Source organism: Choloepus didactylus, chromosome 19 (genome assembly GCF_015220235.1).
Source record: "Choloepus didactylus isolate mChoDid1 chromosome 19, mChoDid1.pri, whole genome shotgun sequence".
NCBI classification, from domain to species: Eukaryota; Metazoa; Chordata; class Mammalia; order Pilosa; family Megalonychidae; genus Choloepus; species Choloepus didactylus.
The window spans coordinates 52,038,118-52,062,686 of record NC_051325.1 but is presented as its reverse complement, the minus strand read 5'-3'; the positions used below and the strand labels follow the sequence as shown (position 1 = coordinate 52,062,686).

The window sequence follows — 24,569 nt, the reverse complement described above, 5'->3', positions numbered from 1 at the left end:
GATCCTCTCCTCCGGCTCTTTCTGCTTCTCTCTTCCTGCAGGAATTTCACCTCGGAGATGCTGGGGGGAGGGTCGAAGGAAGTCGAGCAGAGAGCTTAGTTCACAGGAGCCACCTCTTTTCCATACCCTCTCCTTCTGCTGCCCTGGACCCTCCTCATGGAATCTCATAAAATCAGATGCTTGCCGAGGACAATGCTTACTATCTGAATGCACTGATGGTAGAATGTCAGGCCCTTGCGGGGAAGTAATTTGGTCCCAAGGGCCTACCTGGCATCCCCAGAACCCAACACACATCCTGCCTGGTCCCATAACATCAAGCATTTTAGGGCCTGGCTGCCTGACTTGCATCCTGGCTCTGCTGCTTCCCAGCTCTGGGATCTGCGAGAGTGTCCTCACCTGTCTGTACCTCCATTTTCTTACCTGTAAAATGGGAATAAAAGCCTATCTTTTTAGGGTAGTTGAGAAAATTAAGTGGTTTCCTCCATGTAACTGTGCCTGGCAGATAGTAAGTGCTCAGTTGTATCATGTGCCAGGAGCCCATGCTTGTTTATTGATGTGATCTCTGGCATCTTCTGGGGTTCTCTGGGGCACGACTTGTGCAGGGTCACTAGGACTGAGGTTGCTGGGCTGCAATCCTGGCTCTTGGTGACTTGCCTGCGATGCCGTAAACCTTGGCAGGGGCCCTGTCCCCCCACCTTCACAGAGCTGCTGTGAGGCCAGACAAGGATGGTTGTCAAGAGGCTTTGACAGAAGCAAAGTGCCATGTAGGTGGGTTCTCCCCTGAGCAGCCAGAGACCCGCTGAAAATGTAAATCTGGTCTCTTCACTCCTTCCCAGAGCCCTCCAGAGGCTCCTGCCTCACTGGAATAAGATCCCCATGTCCACCAGGCACTGCCGATTCCTTGGACCTCAGTCTCCCCAACTCCAGCCACACTGGCCTCCTTGCTGTTCTGGAACATTTCGAACCTATTCCCACTTGGGCCTTTGAACATGCCATTTCACTCACCTGATCATGCCTATGACTTGCTCCCTCTCTGCCTCAAAATCTTTGCAAAAATGCTCTTTCTCTTTGAACTCTTTCACGTCTACCCTGTTTAAAATTGCGATGCTCCCTACCCTTCCAGCAGCTTTTATCACATTTGACGAATTGCTTATTTTGTTTCCTTTTTTGCTAATTGCTGGTGTCTTCCTGGAATGTCAGCAACTTGAGGGCAGGGACTCAGTGGTGTTCACTCCTCTGTCCCTGCAACAAGAATAGTCTGACTCGGAGCTTTCTGCCCACTTGGCAGGTGAGAAAACTGAGAGGAAAAAGGTTAAGCCCAAGGTCCCGGCAATATAAATGGGATTTGAACCCTCCTAATAATGAAGCCAGTGTTTTTTTAGATGTTACTAATTCACATACTTAATTTATCATTTTTGTTAGAGCAAAAAATTAAAAAAAAAATAATTCTCTTTTAAAAAAACTCGAATTTATTTTAAAAAGGAAAATCTGCATCATAATTGGAAATGGAAAATTAGTGTCAGTTGCTGCAAATAGAAGGTAACAGTAAAGATAAATGCCATAGAAACCGTGTTACCAAATTCTGGCTAGAAACTCTTGCCCACCTCATGTTCTGAGACAGCAGCCTGTCCGGGGTGTGATTAAACGGGAGATTAACAAGTGTGAGACCAGAGCCACGAAGGCAGCTGTGACCCCGTCTTGAGATTATTGGAACAGTTGAAAAAAGAGCCAGCTTTCTCAGCGTGGCATTCAGTGGTTTTAATTTAAAATCTGTACATCCCTCCCCTTTCCCATCCCCTGCCCTCTGCTCCTGGAGGGTTGCACTGAATAATTCTGCCTTGAGGATTTTAAAAGCACCCCTCCAGGAGGTTGGATTGCAGAAGTGCGATTTGCTTGCAGGTGGTTTTTGGAAGCAGCTAGAGAAAGTGCACATTCACCACCCAGACCTCAGCTGAGCCCATGCAGGACTCTGGAGCTGGATTGGCCCTATAAGTTGCCCCAGATTACTCTGTGTGTGTGTGTGTGTGTGTGTGTGTGTGTGTGTGTGTGTCTTTGTACCTGTGTTTCCCAGTCACTGGACATGGGCTGTCCCAGGGGAGTTGGTGTGAACCCCCCGGCAGAGGACTCCTTTAGGCCAGGTGAGGGACTCAGCCGAGTGCTCTCGGTGCCACCACTCTCGGCAGCTGGGGGATCGGGCGTCTCTGTGCTGCTGGGGATCTGTGTAGCACACACAAGGGAAAGAGCTTCCGGGTCAGCTTGTTTCCCTGCCTGGAAACGTTTTCCTCTGCCCGTGGCTCCTGCACTGAGGCAGCATTTGGGGCGTCATCTGGCTGGTGAGGTGGAAAGTGGGACAGAGCTCTGCAGACGGGCTCTCCGGGAGAGGAAAGGGCGACACCAGCCCCAGTCGGGGGCCCTGGCATGACGAGCAGCCCACTGGTGCCGCCCCAGGGAACACAGGCTGAATGGCGGGGGAATCCCTTGCCCCTTGGCTCCAGAATCCAGTCCCCAACTACGGAGCTCATCAGACTAGCACTGATGCACGTTTCTTTTGTGCCGGACACCATCCTACATGCTTTATGTTAAAATCTCACAACAACCCTTAAAGGTGGGTATTACTGCTATTCCCACTTTACAGAGCTTAGCTCACAGTACAGGTTTACACAGCGAGCAAGTGGAGGACCTGGGATTCAAACCAAGGCAGTCGGACTCCAGAGTCCGTGTGTTTTACCATTTTACATGATGAGGTCTCTTGAAATAGGCACTGAGCACCCGCTCTGTGCAGCACTGCGCCACGCCCCGGAAGACAGACCTGCTCCCTCCTGCCAGGGGGCTCATGGGCTGGTAGGAGAGACAGAGGGTGAAGAAGGAAACATCCAAGGTCATTTCGGATGGCGGGGAGGACTGCGAGGACTGTCAAACGCAGCCCTGGTGCTGCACACCTCTGCTCGAGGTTACTTCAAAGAGGGAGGTCAGGGATGGGGCTGCTAGATTCAGCTATTCTGTTAAATCTGAATTTCAGGTAAACAGCAAAGAATATTTTAGTATAAATATGTCCCATGCAATATTTGGGACCTCCTTATACCAAGAAAGTTTGTGTCATTTATCTGAAATTCACAGTTAACTGGGCCTCCTGGGTTTTTCTGGTGACCCTGGTGAGGGAAGGCCTCTTGGAGGTGGTGAAATGGGCACATCTTGGGGAGGGGTGTTCCAGGGTGAGGGCACAGAAAGGGCAGAAGCTCGGAGGTGGGAACAGGTTTGGCACATTTGAGGAAAGCCGAGAGGCCGGAGTGGCTGGAGCAGAGTGAGCGACGGAGGGAGTTCAGGGATGTCACGGGGGCCAGATCCTGTAGGGGGTTGTGAGTCTATGGGTTTTATTCTGAGCCATAGGAAACATGGGGAGAAGCGTGGTCTGAGTTTTGTTTTCACACCCCCACCCGGCAGCCCTGGGGATGGTGGGTGAGGAAACCCTCTCAGGATCAAGCCCTAAATTCTATGCTCCCTTCCCCACTGCTGTCGCCAAGCCCTTGGAGACCTCTCCGCAGACCAGCTCCTCCTCTTCTCCACATCGCAGCCTTTCTGGCTGTGAAATGAGCGGTTTGCAGCAGATGGTCTCTGTGGAGCTGGTGTCACCCCCGGGTGGTGGATGGCAGCTGCCACTTCTGACAATCCTCGAGTCCTCCCTGGGGGCTAGAGCCCCTCCCTCAGCTGTCTCCAGCTGGCAGCTGTCCCGATCCCGTTGCTTTCTTCTCCCTCACACCCCAAACCCACAGCCACACGTTCCCACCCGCCATATCTGTGTGCGTGCAACTGTTTGTTTCCTGGCAAAACGGCCAAGGCCCCGTATGGGGCCCCCGGAGGAAACTGAACGCATGGGACTCTTGGTTGTCAAAAGCAGCGCTTCTGTGTTTACAGGGTCGGCCGGAGATGCAGCTGGGGTTGGGCTCAGTGAAAGGACACGGGAGTGATTGAACCGTGTGTCGTTCTGAAGAAGGGATGTTGTCAGTTGCTGAATTTAACTTTTCTAAGTCTCCAACCTTGGTCCTCTACCCTTTCATTAGGCTAAAGGAGAGGATGACATTGCTGATTGTGTCAGAGAAGGGACTCTGGGAGGAGGAATGACAAACCTGAGGTGATCTCGTAACTCATCTCTCCTGCAGCCGGGGCAGGCATGACTAATGTATCACAGCATTCTGTGTCTGGGCTCCCCGTGGAGCTCCAGATCCTTGTCACCAGTGTTCCAGCCAGCATGCCCACTGATTGGGGTTGGCATGTGAGAAGAAATACATTTGTCCCTGTTTTCTGGCCCAGGCCCTTCAAGGTACAGATGGAGGTGGATGCGGAGATCCTTTCACCTCACCAGGCTTGGGTCCATTTTTTCAATGTCTTCCCTCTTTCAGAGTTTGCATGTATCATATGTCAGGAATGTCTTCACTGTAAACAACAGAAAAAGCAACTCATAAAAGAGTGTATCAGCTTATAACAAATGAAATGTTTAGTGGGTGTGATGGCTTCAGGCACAGCTGGATCTAGGACCCCAAATGATAATTTTCAAGACTTGGTCTTTATCTCTGGACATTGCTTTCCTCTGTGTTGGCTTCATTATTTGGGGGTGGGGTGAGGTGAGGTGTGTATGCCTTACCTGGTGGCAAAAATGGCCCTCGGCAGCTCTAGGCTGCTGTTCTGTCAGCTCAACAATGGCTGAGAGCTTCACTTGGCAGTAATTCCAGTTGAGTCCTGAGGGCTCTCATTAGACTGGCTCAGGTCCCATGGCTGCTGTGGCCAGGACAGGGAGCTTTTAGATTGCTTGGCCTGAGGCCCATACTCTCCTGTGGTGCTGGGAGGGTGGGGTCAGGGACCTTAGAGTGCAGGTGAGGTGGTTCTCCAGAGGAAAAAATGAGACCCGTGACCAGAGGAAGGGGAAGTGGATGCTGGGTGAGTACAGCAATGGTGTTCCCAACAAAAAGCCAAAGCTGAGGCTGTCAGGAGCAGGATCAGCCTGGGGAGATACTTGATGCTGGTTTGAAGACCATTGGGCCACTCCTCTCAGTTTCTCCCTTCGCTCTCCTGCTTTCATCCATCAGAGAGTCACAATGTCTCTGCCAGGGGCTGCTGCCCCACCCTACCCTCATCCCCAGCCCCCGGCACCATGGCAGTGAACTCAACAGATGCAAGCACTGCCCCATAGAGTGCATGGTCTAGTTGGGGAAATGGACAGTATATCAGCAATAAGCAAAACCTCAGGGTCAGAGGCCCACCATCTCTCAAAATCTGCCTGGTACGTTCCCCTGGGGGCCTCCCCAGACCTACACGTCTACTCAGCTCCTTTTCTCCTCTCTCTGTGTTTGCCATCAGAACCTACCTGTTCACTGTCCCACCCTGCAGTAGACCAGCTCACCAAGGGGATAGTGAATTGGCAAAATAATACTGATGGTAATAAGAGCAACAGCATCAACAACAGCAGTAATGATATCAGCTAATGTTTAATGAGCAATTGCTATGCTCTGGTTACTGTTTTAGGCACTTAATATGAATTCACCTGATAATCTCTATAACAGTCTTATGAGGGAGGGGTCATTGTTGTCCATTATTTATGGATGAGAAAGTAGAGGCATAGAGAGGTTACATGTCTTGCCTAAGGTCACAGCTCATGACCAGGGCGGTCGGGCTGCAGAACCTGCACTTGGACTCACGAGATTGATGCTGATAGTGGCTGGTGGTCATGGGGGATTTCAGAGCAGTACTTATAGTGGGGTCTGTAGGCCCAGGGGAAGCCCAGGAAAGGCTGTTGGCAGCAGAGGGACTTATTCTAGGGCCCCTTACATATTGTCAGGACCTCCACCTGTCATTCATGTGCTGGTGTTCAGAGCCTGGCACTCCCTCTGCAGTCCTGCACGTTTTCTCTGCCGATGTGGCTCCCAGGCATGAGCTGATTCCTGATCCCCCCATTGTCTGTTGCAGGGGTTGGTTGTACGTGGTTCTTGCAGGCCCCTGTCACATTGTTTAATCTGTGGTTGGGTGAGCTCCTGTGGTCCAAACTTATTCTCAACAATCTCCTTTGGCTCCGATGGCCTCCTAGGTTCAATTGAGACAAGTGGAAACAGAAAAAGATGTGCTTGGGAGGTGTAGGGATCCTGGGGTGGGGGGGACCCCTCTTGTCCTGCCTTGCTCCTGTGCATGTTGGCATCCCAGTGGGCTGCAGACACTGGGTGAGGAGATTGGTTTGTGACTCAGTGCATGCTTCTGTGTACATGCTGGTATTGGTGGTATTGTTTGGAGCATGTAGCTTGTGTATTGTAATGCTTGGACTTGTTTGGTGGTTCCTTGAAGTATGAATATGTGTCAAGGTTATGTTTGTCTCATGGTTGTGTATATGCACACCTTGGGTACCTGTGACATCATGTGTTTTAGTAATTTTCATTTTTCCTATCAATTCATGTTTGTTTGTCTTTGTAGTTAATACTTACAGAGGATTGTGAAGTATTATTTAGTGCTCATGGTGTGCTAAGCACTGTTCTATGTATTATATGAAGTCATTTAACCTTCCAGCTTCCCAAGTGGTAGGGTCTGTTATTATGTCCATTTTATACATGAGGAAACCAAGGCATAGAGAGGCAAAGCTACTTGCCCAAGGTCATTCATTACGGAGGGAGTGTAGTGCAGGATTTCCCACTCTGTGCTCTTTATCATTATGCTGCGGTGCCCCTTGGAGATTAGTCTGTATTTGTGGCTCCAGTTTTGTGCCCTGGGAGTATGCCCCCCACTCTTGTTCCCATCTGGCTGTGGGCACTTTGTTACTCATAGTGTGTGCTCAGATGGTGCACACGGAGCCACCAGAGAGAGCTGGGACAGGGTGGGGTGGGGTGGGGGGTGTTTATTGATTCTGAAACCCATTCTCCCTCCCCTCTGGTTTCTCACTTCCTGCAGCCGCCCTTCAGAAGGATAACTGGGGGTTTGTTTAGAAACAAGACGAGTTGCTTGCTTTGCAGACCCACCTCTTCCTTCCTTGACTCCTTGGGGTCTTCTCTTCTCCCCTGCCCAGACCCCCTTCCCCAGCCCAAGGTGGAGGCCCTTCAGCCTTTCCTTCTCCAGTGGCCTCACCCAGTACATCCTTGTTTGGGGTTTGGTGGGAAGGGGTGTGTCCTGTGAACTTTTTGGAGCTGAGAATGCTCAGCGGGGAGCTTCCTGCTGTGAAGGCCCCTGTCCCTTCCACTCCCGGAAACCCTGACTGTTGGCCACAGACCTTGTGACCCAGAGGCAACCTCTAGGCTGGGAAGAGTCAAACTTTGGGCTCAGGGCCATTTGGAGGTCAATAGAACTCTCCCCCTCCCTCAGAACTGCCAGTGCTTTGTGGCAGAGATCAGAGATCTGCTTTTTGCACCCAGAATTCCTGAGCCTTATTTGGACTCTTCTGGATCATACATGCAGGGCGTCGCTCATAGTTGGTATGCAAAGGACATTCATCTAGCAAGTATTCATTAAGGGTCTACTGCGCCAGGCACTGTTCTAGGATCTGGGGATACCAGACTGAACAAGACGGACGTGGTCACTGCCTTCAGGGAGCTGACTGTCAAGTGGGCAAAGACAGATGAGAAACGAATAATCCAGATAATCCAGATTGTAAATAAACTGGATTCAGATTGAGAACACTATGAAGAAAATAAAGGCAGGTGGGTGATAAGAACCCCTGGGTGGCTATGTCAGATAGAGAAGTCCAGGTGTCATTTGAGGAGGGAGCATTTGAGTTGAGACGTGAATGGCAGGGAGAACCCCATATTCCAGAAAGAGAGAACAGCAAGTGCAAAGGCCCTGAAGTGGGAACAGGCGTGGCAGATTCAAGGATCAGATAGGCCAGTGAGATGAGGTCAGAGAAAGGCAGGGGCGGATTATCTGGGCCTTGAAGGTCATGCTAAAATGCTGGCTTTCATTCCTAGTATAATGGAATACAGTTGGAGAGTTTTAAGCAGGGGCATGACATCATCTGACTTATGTGTTCACAGTAACAGTAGACATTTATTGAGCACTTACTACATGCCAAACACTGCACATATTTTAACTCATGTAATCTCCATAACCCCAAGAGTTAGGGACTGTTATTAAGTCCACCTTACAGACAGGGCACAGAGAAGTCAGGTAACTTGCCCATGGTCACAGCTAGGAAATGCAGAGCCAGGGTCTAAATCCAGGCTGCTTAGCTTGAGTCTGCACTCTTGCTCCCTGAGCTGCGCTGCTTCCGGAAGGCCACTCAGGCTGCGGGGTCCAGAATTGGGGCACGTGGGGAAACTGAGAGGCCTGTAGTGAGTGGGAGCCACTCCACCTGAAATCCCTCCTGCTGCAGCTTCTCCTAGGGTCTGGGATTGTCCTCTCCGAGGCCCACTTGCCCAGCTAAGTGACCTGTGTCTCACAGCTCTGTCCTTGCTTTGCAGAAGGACAAGTTTTGCGTGTATGAGGAATACTGCAGCAACCACGAGAAGGCCCTTCGGCTGCTGGTGGAGCTGAACAAGATCCCCACTGTGCGGGCCTTCCTCTTGGTAAGTTCCTCCGTCATCCCTATGCTGTCCTCCTGCTCCCTTTGCCATCTGCCTCTTCAGGCCTGGGAATCCCTGGGCACAAGAGAGCTTCACGCTGACTCACGTGCCTGATCCCTTTAGTAGCTGGGCTAGTCTATCATCTAAAGCAGGGATTGGCAAACATTTTCTGAAAAGGACCAAAGAGTGAATATTTTTGACTTTGTGGGCTGTCCTGTCATAATGACATAGTTCTGCTGTTGTACCACGAAAGCAGCCATAGACAGTACGTGAAAGAATGAGCATGACTGTTTTCCGATAAACTGTTATTTACAAAAATAGGCAGAGGGCCAGATTTGACCCTAGGGCCGAGATCACCAATTTTTGGTTTAAGGTAATGATCCTAATAAGAACGATAGCAGTAGTAGTAATAGCAGTAGTATTAGGGTATCCCTCCCCGTCTTTGTATGGATTGTTTTCCCGACAGCACATATGGACTTCAGCACACAAAAGTTGAACAGTTAACTGACATAGCATAAGGTGTTTTTCAGCCATACCCCCACAGAGCTAAAATATGTAATAAAATTCCTAATCACACTTCCCATTAATGCACAGTCGTCTGACAAAGTATTTCTAGAATTTTAATTCAAAATGTTGTAAGTGTCCTTCATAAGCAAGTTCACATTGCTTGGCCCATTTCCAGTGAGCATCTGATAAAGGGGAAATTGGCCAACCGATTTCCATGTTTGTCTCCAGTGTATTAAGCTTTCAGGACTACTGCTTTTCAGTGCTGGGATCTGCATCGTCACATTTTTACACTTACATTCATAAAGTAGTCTGGACAGAAGGCAAGGGTCGAGTCATGAAAGTGCAAGAGCAGACATGGACAGAGACGGCCGCTTTTCTGCAGGTGACCTGTTGACTTTCAGCCAGCACCACCCTGAGATGGTCCCTGCTACCCAGACTCTGGGCCCCTGGGTGTCCTTTTGGGCTCAGCTGGGTCCTGGGAAGCAGGAATAGACCAGGAAGGTGTGCGCAGGGGCATGGGAAGGGGAGGGTCCCAGCTTTTCTTTATTTCCTTTTTCCCTGGTGGTCATCTTGGTTGTCCTGGTGGCAGCTGGGCTGGGCTGGGCTGGGCATAGGAGGACGTGTGGGGTGCCAGCACTCATGCTATCTGTCTCCCTGCTGGCGTCTCCCATCTTTCAAGCACCTGCAGAAGAGATGTTGGGAGTCTGTTATGGGTTGTTAAGGCTTTGAGGACAGACAGAATCTGGTTTTCTATTCATCAAATGCCATGCATTAGCTGAGTGATGGGGTGGAACCTTCATCTTCCTGGGCCTCAGTTTCCTTGTCTGTAAAATGGGATCATTTATTCATCTGTTCATTTGACAACTTCCCTACCGTGTGGTAGGGATCATTCTAAGTGCTGGGGATAAAACAGTGAACAAGGCAAGAAGAGTCCCTGCTCTCATGGAGTGGCCATTCTTGTGGGGGAGACTTATAGGATATGTCAGGCGGTGTTAAGTTCTCTGGAGGAAATAAAGTAAGTTAAGGATGAGAGGATGTTTTGAGGGTACTAGGGTGGTGGCTCTATTTTAGATTGGTTTTGGGGAACACCATCTCTTAGGTGACATTTGAGTGGAGATCTGGACAATGTGAGAGGGAGGGGAAGGGTATTTGGAGGGAGAACAAGTACAAAGGCCGGAGGTAGGAGTGTGTTTGAGGAAAAGTGAGGAGGACAGGGTGGGGATGATGAGAGGGAGAGTGGGAGAAGACGAGGTTGGAGAGATTGAGAGAGGCCAGATAATGAAAGAGTATGTAATCAGTGGAAGGAATCTGAGGTTTTTCACAAGATTTTCTTAATGCAGTCTGGTCTATACACACTATGTGCACTCATAGCATGAGGTTTTTACATATATGTATGCCATGAATATTAGACTATTTCCATCACTCCAGAAGGTTCTCTCATGCCCCTTCCAGTCATGAGCCTCTGAGCCTCCAGAGGCAGCCACTGTGCTGATTTCTCTCACCATGAGTTAGTTTTGCCTGTTTTAGAATTTCATGTGAGTGGGATCACAATGGATTCTTTTATGTGTGGCTTCTTTTGCTCAACATAATGTCCGTGAGAGTCATCCATGTTGGAGCACGTAGCAGTCGTTTAAAGCACATCCAATTTTAGTCTGAGTGGGATGAGAAGCCATTGGAGGGTTTAGAGCAGAGGAGTGACTGGAACTAATCTGCATTTTGAAAGGATCCCCCTGGCTGCGGGAGGCTGGAAGCAAGGAGAGCAGGGACGGGCTCCTGCGAGGGTCGAGGGTCGGGCAGGAGGTGACAGTGGCCGAGAACGGGGAGGTGGGAGGGGAGGGGGGAGGGGGGTGGTCGGATTGGCAGAGAATTTGCACACACGGCTCACACGATTTGCCTGATGGTTGACTTTGGGGTATAAATGAAAGAGAAGAGTCAAGGGAGACCCCAGGGTTTGGGGCCTGAACAACTAGGAGAACCTGAGATGGTATAGACTGGGGTAGGGGCAGGTATGGGAGGCAGATCAAAAATTCCACTTTGGATGTGTGAGGTTTAGCACATGTATCAGACACCCAAGTGGGCATGTCAGGTAGGCGGTTGGAGAATTCAAACCTGGAATTTAGGGAAGGAACCAGGCTGGAGATATAAACTGGAGCATTTTTGGCATAAAGGTGATGCTGAAAGCCACGAGCTTGGGCGTGGCCAGAAAGGAGGACCTGGAACTGGGCCTGGGACATGCCAGCCTTTAGGAGGTTGGGAAGATGAGGTCAACCTACCTGAATGACTTCTGTGGATGACAAGGGTCCAAGGAGATAATTCTTAAACGTTCTTCCCATAGTGCCTGGCAGGTAGTTAGAGAATAGTGAACGGTAGCGCTCTGTGTTGGATGGTTAGCCGTGTGTGTGTGGGCTTGCTTTTTGTTTTTCATAAAGTGAAGCAAAAATTTAGTGTTTGGAGGAGAAGTGTAATTGGTGGCTATGATAGTCCTTGAAAACTCCTTTATCCTAACAAAGAACTATGCCCTTCTCCCGCATCCCCAGGCTCCCCTCTCTCTGCCTGGAGCTGACGTCTCTGGGGCGGCTTGTGGCAGTTGCTGGCTCCAAGGACAAAGGCCCGAGTGTGGGGCCTGGCAGCTCTCTGCCGTCGTAGGCTTGATCCCCATCTGCGCCTGAGAAGACATGGGTGGGAGCCATGCAGCTTTGCCAGAGCAGGGAATGGGGGTCCCTGGAATTCTGCTTTTCAAAGGAGAGGGCCCATCAGGATCCTAATACGTAGTGCAGGTAGCTTTGAGGCGTAGGGCCAGCCCTTCCAGCTCTTTGTGCCACCGTTTACCATAGGGAATATGGAGGTAATGGTCTGTGCTTAATTCCTAGGGCTGTGAGGACGAACTCTGCATCTAGGCACAGTGCCCACATGTGGGAGGCAGACGGTCTTATTTTCACTTGAATATAAGCAGAGATGTTGTCTGTTTCATTGGGCACTGTTTCCCCCAGTGCTTGGAACTGTGCCCAGCACATAGCAAGCACACAAGGTATATTTGTTCAATGAGTGAATGAGTGAATGAGCTATAGGACAGGAATCCCTTTTTCCGAGAATTCTGTTTCGATTCCGATCTGTTAGAGTGGAGTTGAGGAGGAAGGCTGGGAGCCAGTCATTGCTGGATATGGTAACAATTTGTATGTTCGTTCTTTCCTGGTGGGGGGACCACAGATATGTAATCATGGTTCCCACCATCCTTTGGAGCGCCTCCAAAGGAGGGGAGAATACCTGGATGTGATTTATAGCCACGTGGGACAGAACTCTACTCTGGAGGTTCCCAGGAGAAAGGAGTCCTGGGAATCCAGAGCAAGTGGGGACGGCTTCCAGGTGGTGGGGTGGCTGGGCTGGTCCTGAGGAGTGGGGAGGCGTGGCTCCGAGCCTGCCTGCCTCTAGGTCCTGCCTCTGTGACTCACCTGTTCTGGGATGACCTTGGGGGAACGATGGAACCTGCTGAGCCCCAGTTGTCTGAGCTGTGAAATGGGAATCGTAATAGTTTTCAGTTCATAGGGTGGTTGGTGGTCAAGATTAGAGCCCTCGGTGGCCTGCCTGGCACATCATAAGCCCTTGGAGAGTGTTAGCAATGGATGGTGGTCATAATATTACTATTTTTTTATGTTGGGGGAAGAAAAAAGCATTTTAGGCAGGCGGCACAGAATGAGCAAAGGCAAGGGGCTGGCATGGTGGAAGTTTTGAGTTAGGAGGATGCAGGTGGATACTGAGTTGATAGACTGGAGTTGGTGGGTGAGTGTGAGGGTTTTGCTAAATTATACTCAATTCCTGATAAAGCTTCAGTTTTTACTGTGCAGTCCAAAATATAGGAATTCATTTGACAGCATCCATATATCAATGCCCCAGATAAAGAAATAAAACATTTCAGTAATGAGCTAAAGACTCCATTTCACTTTCCAAATCCTGTTACCCTCCCTCCATGGAGGTAAACCCTTTCGAATTTGGTACATTTCTTTCCCATGCATCTCTCCATAAACAGTGCCTCTTTTTGTTGTGCTTGTCTTTAAAAGTTTTATATATATATGGGTTCATACCATACATGTCCTTCTGGTTTTCTTTGCTCAAGAATATGTTTTCTAGGTTCATCCATGTTGCTACATGTGGCTCTAATTCTCCCATTTTCACAGCTGTGCAGTGTATCATTGCTAAATCTACCACAGACTTATTTTCTGTTCTGCTGTTGAGGGACATATAGGTTGCTTCCCATTTTTGTGCTATTCCAAACAAGTCTGTTTTGAATGTCCTGCTTCCTGTCTCCGGGTGGATATATGTAAAAGTTTCTTTAGACCAGGGATGGGCAGATTTTCTGGAAAAGGCCAGATAGTAAGGATTTTAGGCTTTGCAGACATATGGTGTCTGTTGCAACTGCTCAACCCTGCCATTGTCACGTGAAAGCAGCCAGAGGCGACATGAAATGAATGGGTGTGGCTGAGTGCCAATAAAACTTTCATTACAAAAGCAGGCAGTGGGCAGGATTTGGCTCCCTAGGCCACAGTTTGCCACCCTCTGATCCAGGCTGCCTGCAGGGTTATAAAATATGCACATTTCCCAAGTGATTGCCTGTAGCCGAGTTTAGAGAGTGTTTCCCTTGGTTATTTGAGGGTGGCCAGTCCCCGGGTGGTCCTCAGCGAGTTTTAATGAAAGTCTGTCCCTTTGCAGAGCTGCATGCTTCTGGGAGGCCGGAAGACCACGGACATCCCTTTGGAGGGCTACCTGCTGTCTCCGATTCAGAGGATCTGCAAGTACCCCCTCCTCCTCAAGGTGAGGCATCCTCCTCTTCCTGTATTTGAAGTGACAGAAAACCCAGCTCTGGCTGGGTTAAGCAAACAATAAAATTTGTTAGTTCAAGTAACTTAGAAGTCTAGGGCCAGTGTTGGCTTTGGACTCGGCTGGATCTAGGGTTCAAACGAGTCACTGGACCCTGTTTCTTTCTGGTTCCACTCTGCTTTCCGCTGTTGAGCTTTATTTTCCCTGTGATAGCAGCAGATGGCTGTAGTTATTCTGGCCATGGGAAAGAGTGACCCTCTTTTCTAGTAGTTCCAACAGAAGCCCCGAAACTCACTCAGGCTTGGGCCATCTGTGGCCAGGGGACTGTGATACTGGGAATGGTCTGGGCCTGAGCGTGGGCCTGAGTCACATGCTTTGTCTTGCAGGAAACCTCTGCTCATGCTGGTCCTCATGCTCTGATTGGCTTACACCTTGTGCTTTACCTCTGAACTAATCCCTGAGATCAGGTAGTATTGTGATCTGATTGGCTGAGAAATGGTCAGGTGTTTCACTTCTGATCCAGTGACTGAGCAGGGCAACACTGTATTCTGATTGGTTGAGATCTGGGTCATGTGCTCTACCCAGAAACAATCATCCTGAGCAAGGGAACTCTGACTGGCTCAGACCTGGTCCCATGCTCCATCCTTGAACTCACTGAATCCCACCAGGCACAGGCCCCCACATGGGGTACATGTGGACCCCCACAACATCATCTGTACTGTTTGTGGAGGAGGGAAGGTAGATATGCAGGCAAACCCCAACCATCCACACACCTGCCCTTTCCTTCCCTGCCCAGCCACCTCTGGCTTTGTCTTGGTCAGGACGGACTTGGGGGAAATTTGGCTGCTAGGCTGGGGACCCATGAAGTTTTGATTTGCAGCTTCAGAGTCTACTTCTGGGCATATGGTGAGCCACGTGGATGGCTCTGCCACCGTCTGTTGCTCTCAGCCCATGGTCTTCAGCCTTTGGAAATGGTGGCTGTTGGCTGTTGGCTGGAGGCTGCCCTGGCTCCATCCTGCAGGGCACTCATCTGACAGCTGTTCCCTTGTGATTCCCTGCTGGTGGGTTAATTTGGCTGATGGTGCCTTATTCATACACCTGCTCACAGGGTATGCTCCGTGAACTGGAAGGGAGAGGGGTGGAAGAGGGTATTGGGGGTTCCTGAACTTACTACCAGAGGAAGTGGGTGACGCTCAAGCCTTTGGACTAGATGAAACCCTGGGGCCATCAGCTCTGCCCATAACACAGACCTTTAACATATGCACCTTGCCTAAGAAAGCACAGACGGCTGGACACAGCTCTCCCTGTACCGTCTCTGGCCTGGTGCTGTTTATCCCTTGCAGGGATCTTGGAAGGAAATTCTGCGGTTATCCTTACTGCTGTTTTGATCCCCAAACAGGTGTTGGAAATGCAGTAGCTCAGCTCTTTACCTTGGTATGGAAGGAGCTCTGAGTAGATTTTCTAAATTGGAGGCCTGTGGACTGAACTGGATCTGCAGATACAGTGTATGCTTCATTTGATCTTCTCTTGTGTCTTTAAAACTTGAATTAGTTACCAGCATTTAAGAGGCTATAGTGATTTGGCACAGGAGTTGGCAAACTGGCCTGTGGGCCAAATCCAGCACATAGCCTGTTTTTGTACAATCCTTGAGCTGAGAGTGAGGTTTACATTTTTAAAGGATTATGGGGAAGAAAAAGCAAAGAGTATGGGACAGTGACTGATGAGGCCAGCGAAGCCTAAAGTATTTACTCTCCGGCCCTTTACAGAAAAAAAATTTGCTGACCCCTGCATTAGAGCTAGGCATTGGGGCAGACTGCCTGGGTTTGAGGTCAAGCCCTGCCACTTACTAGGCATGTGACCTTGGGCAAGTCACTTCACTTCCCTATGCCTTAGTGTCCTCATATGTGATACAGGATTTGTATTCATAGTACTTACAGGGCTGTTGTGATGATTAAATGGTAATTTAATTCTTGCGGTAACTAGATGAGGTGGGCAGTGTGACTGACTGTAATTTAGAGATGAGGCATCTGCAGCCAGAGAAGGGATGTGACATGTCCAAGGCCTCACAGCAGGTAAACAATAGGGGCCACCATTTGAACCTGGGCAGTCCGATTTCAGAGTGCTGCCCCTTAACCACTGGGCCACCCTGCCTGTTGAGAAGCACCTTGGATATTTCAGTTGCCAGAGTGCTTGGGTATCAGGCCCTGTGTTTCATGGCTTGGTGGCTGGCTCCTCCTTCTAACCTGAATTTCAAGACCTTTAACCTCTGACCCATTAGAAGAATGGCTAAAGCCCTCAGCCGGATCCTGGGCGTCCCTTAGTTGTTAACCCTTTGATTTCTGTATCTTGAGAGAGTCTGGGGGTCCCAGCAGGCACAGGGAGCAGTGCTTCTGTAACAATTTAACAACCGTTGTGGCTGGGCCTGCGTGTGTGGTGGACTCTAAACTCTTGAAATCCCTGGGCCCCTCTTACCTCCAGGGGCCAGAGCCTGGTCTGGTGGGATTCCTGGGCCCTGGATTCCTGGGAGAGCAGAAGGAGCAGGCACAGAACTGCCCAGAAACCGATGGAGAAATAACTGCCCACAGGAAATTTTGATGAAGCTGGGCTGTGGGTTTGCTTTCCTGGACAAACAGCTGTTTACACTGCCCCTTTTGCACTCCGCCAAGGCACACTTGATTTCCTCGGTGTCCAGCTGTGTTTATCAGGGCTCTGAGAGCACTGGGGGCCTTAGATTCCTGTGGGGACACGCCATGCTCCTTGCCCAACAGAACTGCTCGGATAATCCCAGCCTTTGGCCTCCACAGCCGGAAAATTTGCATCAGAAAACAGCTGGATGGAAGGGAGCTCTTCATCCCCCTCCTGAGTTCCCCCTTTCTGTCACATTTTCCAGTGAGTCTCAGAAGATGATCCCATCAGCTTGGGGCAGCTGAGCTCAAACCCTTAACTTGCCCTCTCTGGCCCATCTGGATTCTGACACCCACACAGATGTCCCCGTGGCCCTCTGAGCCGCCCTTGTTTAAGCTGAACTCCCAAAGGCATCAGCGAGCAGGGTTGAGGGGCCTGGGTGGGTGAGAGGAGAGAATGAAAATCTCTTTGGGACCAGCCCCAAAAGGCTGAACTTGCACATTGCCTAAGAATAGCTGGAACATTCTATTTTGGCTCTTTAGCCCAGTCCTGGGATAGGCAGTTGGCATTTTCAGGCTTTGCTGAGTTTTCCATCGATGTTTCCAGGGAAATGATTCAGGTTTGGGGCGATTTCCTGATGCTTGGATGGCAGGTGCCTGAGGGGAGACCAGACTGTCTCTGACCCTTTAAGTTTTCTCCTGGTGGAGCGCAAAACTTGTTGGGGCACCTGCTGTGCACCAGTTGCTTGCACAGTCATGGATAAGATACATGCTCCCTGCCCCTTGGAGCTTCTAGCCTTGAACAGGGCCCTGGGAGGAGCTGGTAAGTAAGGGAAGTGAGTGAGGCAGGCAGGGGGCAGAGGTGGTTCTGGGGCAAACTGGAGGGCAGTGGCCATCCCAGCGCCCACTATTTCCTGTTTGCCTCCTACCTCTGCCCATTTCTTCTCAGTCTCCAGTGCCAGTATCTCAACTCCCAGACCTCTAAGGATATGTAGGTGGGCCACGGGGCTCTGTCCTTGGGCTGTTTCTCTACCCTGACTTGCTCCATTGGTGGGCTCATTCACTCCTGCAGCCTTTAAATACTTGATTTTTTTTTTTTTTTTTTAGTCTACTCACAGGGTTGTGCAACCATCATCACCATCAGTTTTAGAACATTTCCATCACCCCCAAAAGAAACCCCATCCCCATTTGCAGTCACTCCATATTTCTCCTCTAACTCCCCCAGCCCTTGTCAGCCACTCCTTTCTGACTCTTTGGATTTACCTGTTCTACACATTTCATATAAATGGAGCCATACAGTATTGTATATGGCCTTTTGTGACTGCCGTCTTCCACTTAGTATAATGTTTTCAAGATTCATCCACATTGTAGCACGAATCAATACTTCATTTCTTTTTATGGCCAAATAATATTCCATTGTGTGGTTACACCACATTCTGTTTATCCATTCATCACTTGATGGGCATTTAGGTTGTTTCCACTGTTTGGCTTTTATGAATAATGCTGCTGTGAACATTTGTGTATGAGTTTTTGTGTGGATGTTTCCATGGCTTTAAACCCCACATCTATGCTGATGACTTCCAGCCTGGACCTCCTCCCTCAACTCCAGGCATGTCCTCCTGCCCACTCAGCTTCTCCACTTGAATATCTAACAGGCGTCTCATATCTGTCAAGTCCAATCCAAAACGCTTGGTTCTTCTCTCCCCCCAGACCTGTCTCCCTTCCCACCCCCTTCCTGTCTTTCCCATCTTAGCAAATGGCCGCTTCATCCTTCTGTTTGCTCTCGCCGTCTTTGGCGCTCCTCTGTCAACCCCATAGAATCCATTAGGAAATCTTGTTGGCTTGACCTTCACACTCTCTCCTGAGTCTGGCCCTTTCTTAACTCCTCCAGCTCTCTCCTGGGCCTCTGCCACAGCTTCCAGGGGCCCTCCTGCTTCTGTTCTCACCCCCTCCAGTCTGTTCTCAACTCAGCACCTTATCCTAAGTCAGTTCATGTCACTTGTCCACTCAGAACCCTTTAGAGGCTGCCCGCGCACACGCAGTAAAATCTGAATTCCTCACTTGCCTCCTACAAGGCCCCACGTGAGCTGATCCTTGTTTCTTCTCTGACCTTGTGTTCATCTGCTTGGATGGCAGGTGCCTGAGGGGAGACCAGACTGTCTCTGACCCTCGTGCTGCAAGAGCCACACTTGCTTTCTGCTCTTTGAACACAGCAAACAGGTTCCTGCCTCAGAGCCCTTGCACTTGCTGTTTCCTGGGCTTGGGAGATACCCCGATCGCCTGAGGCTCCTCCGTGATCTTGCTCAGGCCTTTCCTCAGAGATGCCTTCGCTGACCGCCCCGGCCAGGGGGGCAGCCCCTGCCGTTCTCTGTCCCCTCTCCCTGCTTTATTTTTCTCCACGGCACTTCTCACTACCTCAGATTCTGTAACTTGTGGTGAACTGACTGATTTTCCATCTACCCCTTTAGAGCGTCGGCCCCGCAGGGCAGGGATTTAGGTCTGTCTTGCTGACTCCTGTTGCCTCCGTGCCTGGCATGCAGCCCATGCCCCCCATTCCCCGTTGAACGAGTGTGGAAATGTGCCCCAAGTGTGGCCAACTGAATTGGGAAGTTGGAACTTTTATCTGAAAGCTCCCACTTTTCAAATATTGACTTGATTGAGTTGGTCAGACCTCGTGGGGCTGTCCTGAGAGCTGTCCTTTTGGGATTGTGGCTCCAGTGGATTTGTGTCAGGAATTTTCCTTTTTTTCTGGAATGGCTGCCCAGGGAGATGTGTCAGGTCAGTGCACAGCCCCCGGTGTCTCCTGTATCTCCCGTGCCTCGTGCACCCGTCTCTGGGTGATGCACCCATCTCCGAAGCTCAGTGTGAGGACTTCGCCATCTGGTTCTTCCTTCTGTGTCCTTGGTGGGTCAGGAATGAGGTGATGGTGGGGTCAGTGCCCCAGGGATGAACCGAGGTCCATCGCCAGGCAGGTGTTGGGAGCAATTCTTGGGCAGTGGCACGTTTCCCAAGGGTGGGTCATGTCCCACTCACAGCTCCCCAGAGGATTTTAGGTAACATGTGAAAAAGCCGTGTGGGTTGGGGATGGGAAGAGGGCAATGTAAAAAAAAAAACAGTGAATCACACAGGCAGAACTTTATTCTCTTAGCAAATCCCCTTCAGTTTTCCCAGTTATCGCCAAGAGAGAGCCACAGTGTGTGCTGCAGTGTCTGAGGTTTTTGAAGTCATTCATTCATTCAACAAATATTTATTGAGCAACTATTATGAGTCAGACATTGTTTTAGGTGGTGGAGATATATCAGTGGACAAGAACAGCCCAAACCCGTGGAACTGACATTCTGGTCAGGGAGACAGATAACAAATGAATAAATAGGAAATGTACATGTTTGTTTCAATGGGATGAGTGCTGTGGGGCAAAATATATCAGATTAAGAGGGTTTGTGAGAGCCAAGAGTGATTTAGGCATGTGGACTGAGGCTGGATTATGAAGGTGACATTTGAGCACAGACCTAAAGGAGGTGAGGGAGGGGCCACGTGGATACCCCGGGGAAGGGGTTCCAGGCAGAGGGAACAGCACGTGCAAAGGCCTGAGGCAGGAGTGTGCTTGGTGTGTCAGGATCAGCACGGAGGCCACCAAGGGAGAAATCAGAGCAGTGATGGGGCCTGTCCGTTGTGGGGTCTTTGGCTTTTCTCTGATTGAGGTGGGAACCATGGAAAGGTTTTGAGCAGAGAAGGGAGCAAGACCTGATTTAGTTTCAGTGGAATCCTCCTGGCTGGGTGTGGAGACTGGAGTGTGGGGTGGTGCAGGTAGAGACAGGGAGATGCGTGAAGAGGGGCATTGGCGATCTAGGAGGAGACGGTTGGACCAGGCAGTGCAGGTGGGTGCATTTCACGGGAGTGGCCGTTTCACGTCATTTGCCTGTTTTCTGTTGGACAGTTGTTCTTTTGTATTGATCTGCTGGAGTTCTTTATATATTATTCTGGATACTTTGGGTCCAGAGCTCTAAAGAGAGCTCTCTTCTGACTCTGACATAATGAAACAAGCTCCCTTTCTTCCGGGGATGTGTCTTTGCTGAGAAGTCACAGGAAGTCAGAGGTCTCTTCACTGTGGCCCCCCGTGCCCCGGTGCCTGTTCCCCCCACCCCCACCCCTGACCACAGTGCCCACCTCCATCCTGCCTCTCGGGTTGCGAGCTGACACCTTGCCCACAGCTGCCCCAGCATCTCCAACCTGCACCAGCCTCACCATCTCAGGCTCTTTCCTGTGTGTGCTGAGCAGCTTTCAGCCTCAGGACTTTGTAGAGAAGACAACCTGGCTTTCCAGCCCTTTCTTGGCCGTGCCTCCTTCAGGGCCTCCCACCAACCCTGTCACAGTGAGTGATGGGTGTTGTCCCATTCTTAAGCAACAAATCCAATGTTGTGTTTACACTGTGGTTTCCTGGATTCATCTTCTTATGCTTCTGCTTGCCAGTGACCAAAATCCTAATTTCTTGTTTCTATGACTTTTTAATGACTTTGAAAATCTCATTTAAACTTGATAATTGGATTTAAAAAAAAAAGACAATGATGACAGATAGCATGGAGCCAGGATAGGGATGACTTCAGGAGTGGCTGCATCCAGGGGCTCAAATGAGCCATCGACTCAGTCTCGTTCCATCTCCCGGCTCCACTTTCCTGCGTCAGCTTTATTCTCAGGAGGTTTCCTTCCCAGGGTGGCAGCACTGGCCTCCAGCAGCCTCGGGTGTGTATCCACCTAGCACAGCCACCCAGAGAAAAGAGGCTGCATCTTTCCAGCCATCTCCCCCAAAGACCCAGGCCCAAAACTTATCAGATCAGCAGGGGTCCCAAGCTCTCCTTGAGCCGGTTGCTGTGGCTGGGAGGCCGGAGGGCTCTGGCCACCAGGCTCAGTCCCAGGCCTCTCCTGGACTCCAGGGCCTGCGAGAGGGGGCTGAAAACAGTCTGTTCCCCCTCCTTCCTCCTTGCCTTCCTCTCTGCCTCCTTGCTAGTTTTCTTTCCCTTCTCCTCCTCTTCCTCTGGCCCTTTGTTCTTCTTCCAGCTCTTCTCTGGGCCTCAAGCAAGGCTGAGTGAGAAAGGAGCAACTTGCTATGGCCATGCTTGTTTGTTGCCTGGTTTGGCTTAGAGTTTGAGGCCCTGTGGCCCAGGCTGTCCCTGTGAGCCTCTTTTTTTTTTTAAATCATTATTTTTTATTGTAGAATATAATAAATATACATAAAAGTGGTAACTTTCCAAGTGCAATTTAACAAATAGAGAGCAAATTTCAAAGAATATTACAGGTTACAATTCCACAGTTTCAGTTATTTCCTAATTATGAAATATAGCTTATATACAAAAAGGTATTGCCTTAGTATGAAGTATAAGTATATACAAAAAGGTAGTATCTTTCAAAGTATGATTTTAACTGGTAGATATGTAGGAAATTTCCCTGTGAGCCTCTTGTGGCCTCACTCTGGCCCAGATGGGGCTGCTCCAAGCAGGGGCACCCTCTTGGTGAGCGAGCTTGGAGAGGTGCAGAGGAGATAAGGCCTTGCACAGAAGCTCCAGACCCTGCGCTCTGACATCCTCTCTTCTAGGAAGTCCTCACCGCGGGCCCCGCTCGCCAAAACCATGTGGGGCTCAGGGGCCGGATGCTGGGAAAGGTCACCCAGCCTGGCCTGTGCGTGGGCTTCCGCTGCGGATTTCCAGGGAGGCTCTGGGCACACCCCGCCCACTCTCAGCCCTCAGTTTCTCTCAGGGATCCTTAAGCCCTGCCTCTGCCCAGACGTTTTGTGTTCTAATGGGGGAATTCATTTCCTCCTGTTGCTGTCTCTGGAGGGGCCTGTAGAAATGACATCTACCAGGTCTGAGCAGCCTTGGGTGACAGATTTGACCTCTCTGTGCCTCAGTTTCCTCATCTGTAAAGTGGGGGCAATAATAGTACCTACCTCACTGGGATGATTTGAGAATGAAATAACTTTATACATTCAAAGTTTTTAGAATAGTGCCTGGTACACACTAAGTACTCAATAAAGGCTAGCTAGTACTATTTTTACCATGACTGCTACTTTTAGTATTATTATTATTATTCAGAAATAATAAGAGCTGTTATTCCTAAGGAAATAATATGACGATGAAGATGATGATATACATTGAGTCTCCCTGCTGTTTACTGTTCTTTGTTTATCATCATTCCTCATCACCCCATACATTCGTCATTCCATTTGATCCTCACAGCAACCTCGGGTCTGTATCCACCTAGCACAGCCACCCAGAGAAAAGAGGCTGCATCTTTCCAGCCATCTCCCCCAAAGGCAGATGCTTTTGCTTTCCTCCTTCTATTCCTGTTTTAAAGATATGCAAACTTGGCCTCAGAGAGGTGAGGTCACTGGTGCACGATCACACAGCTGAGAAGCAGTGGAGCCGTGGCTCCAACTCATGCCTCCCTCTCCCCCAGAACCCATTCCCTTGGCCACAAGGTTTTCCAGCTTCATGCTCTGATGTGCTGCTCGAGCTAGGGTAAGGACGAGTGTTGGGGAACTCAGTACCGTAGAAGGCCGGCCCACTTTCTTGTGAGAAAGCTCTGACTGGTGTAACAGTGGATCAACTCTAGCAGACATCTGCCTCCTGCATCAGTTCATGCTTGACCCACTGGGATCTTACAGATCCAGTGGGCTGCTTCTATAGTCATATAATCTTCCCAAGATGGTTGGAAATAGCTCTTGGGTTTCCTCCATACCTGCTGTTCTGTGGACCAAGCCCTCTTGGTTCATGTAGTTGTTCCACTTTGGATCTGGATTCCAAGTTTTTCAAAACCACAGTCTCTCTCCTATGAATCAGACTGTGTTCTAACTTACTGAAAATGGTGCGTTCATTCCTAAATCAGGCAGAAGACTTCTCCATCCCTCCTGTGCACAGTAGATCCCTGCTAGTGCAGCTCAAGCTCCCATTGGCTGTGATGGTTCCCTTATTTTGCTGCTTGTCTGAGATTGACAGGGACACCTTTGGGATTCTGAGTCCTTGTGGGTCTCTGGGATTGTGCAGCCTTAGGGGATCTTTCAAAATCAAGGAAGTGAAAACTAGCTTGAACAGTTTTCAGCTCCTTGAAATAAGTGTATAATAAATAGGCTCATGTAACTGAAAAGTACAAGGATAGTTGACTTCAGGTATGGCTTGATCCATGTGTCATCAGGGAATTGCCAAACCATTTTCCAAAATGACTGCACCATTTTTCATTCTCACCTGCAATACACGAAAGTTCCAGTTTCTCCTGAGCCTTGCCACCACTTGTTATTGTTTGTCTTTTTGATTATGGCTGTGATCCTGGTTGTTGTGAAGTGGTATCTTATTGTGGTTTTAATTTGCATTTCCCTAATCCTGATGATGTTGCACATCTTTTCATGTGCTTATTGACCATTTGTGTATCTTCTTTGGACAATTGCCAACTCAAATCCTTTTCCTGTTTTTTTTTAATTGAATTGTCATTTTCTTGCTCAGTTGTAAGAACTCTTTGTATATTCTGAACATAGGTCCTTACCAGCTGTATAATTTGCACTGTTTTCTCCCATTCTCTGCATTGCCTTTTCACTTTCTTGAAGCACAAACGTTTTAAATTTTGAGCAAGTTTGGTTTAGCTATTTTTCTTTAGTTCCTTGAGCTTTTGGTGTCCCGTCTAAGAAGGCTTTGCCTAACCCAAGGTCATGAAGATTTACTCCTATATTTTCTTCTAACAGTTTTATAGTTTGAGCTCTTAATTTTAAGTCTGTGATCCATTTTGAGTTAATTTTTGTGTATGATGTGAGGAAAGGGGTTCAACTTCCTTCTTTTACATGTGGATATCCAGTTGGCCCAGCACTATTTGTTGAAAGTACTATTATTTCCAGATTTAATGGTTTTGGCAGCCTTGTCAAAAAATCACTTGACCATAAACGTACTTATGAGAGTGTATTTCTGGACTCGCGGTTTTATTCCGGTGGTCTCCATGTCTTCCCTTAGGTCAGTACCACCCTGCCTCTTTAATACAGAGAAGGAGTGTTCCCAAAGAGGGGGTGGAACAGCAGGGGCAAAGCCTGGAGGCAGCCATGCCCTCAGGTTTTGGGGAGGTGTGG

At 49.4% G+C, this 24,569-nt stretch overlaps 1 protein-coding gene across 2 annotated transcripts in view; it reads left to right on the top strand.

Moving 5' to 3' along the window:
- Positions 1-24,569, top strand: part of PREX1 (phosphatidylinositol-3,4,5-trisphosphate dependent Rac exchange factor 1) — a 199,354-nt gene that overhangs the window by 85,682 nt on the left and 89,103 nt on the right. For both annotated transcript variants that reach the window (XM_037811068.1, XM_037811067.1), the window contains exons 4-5: positions 8,424-8,528; positions 13,737-13,838. In XM_037811068.1, the coding sequence (XP_037666996.1) occupies positions 8,424-8,528; positions 13,737-13,838 (207 nt within the window). The remainder of the gene's footprint in view (positions 1-8,423; positions 8,529-13,736; positions 13,839-24,569) is intronic.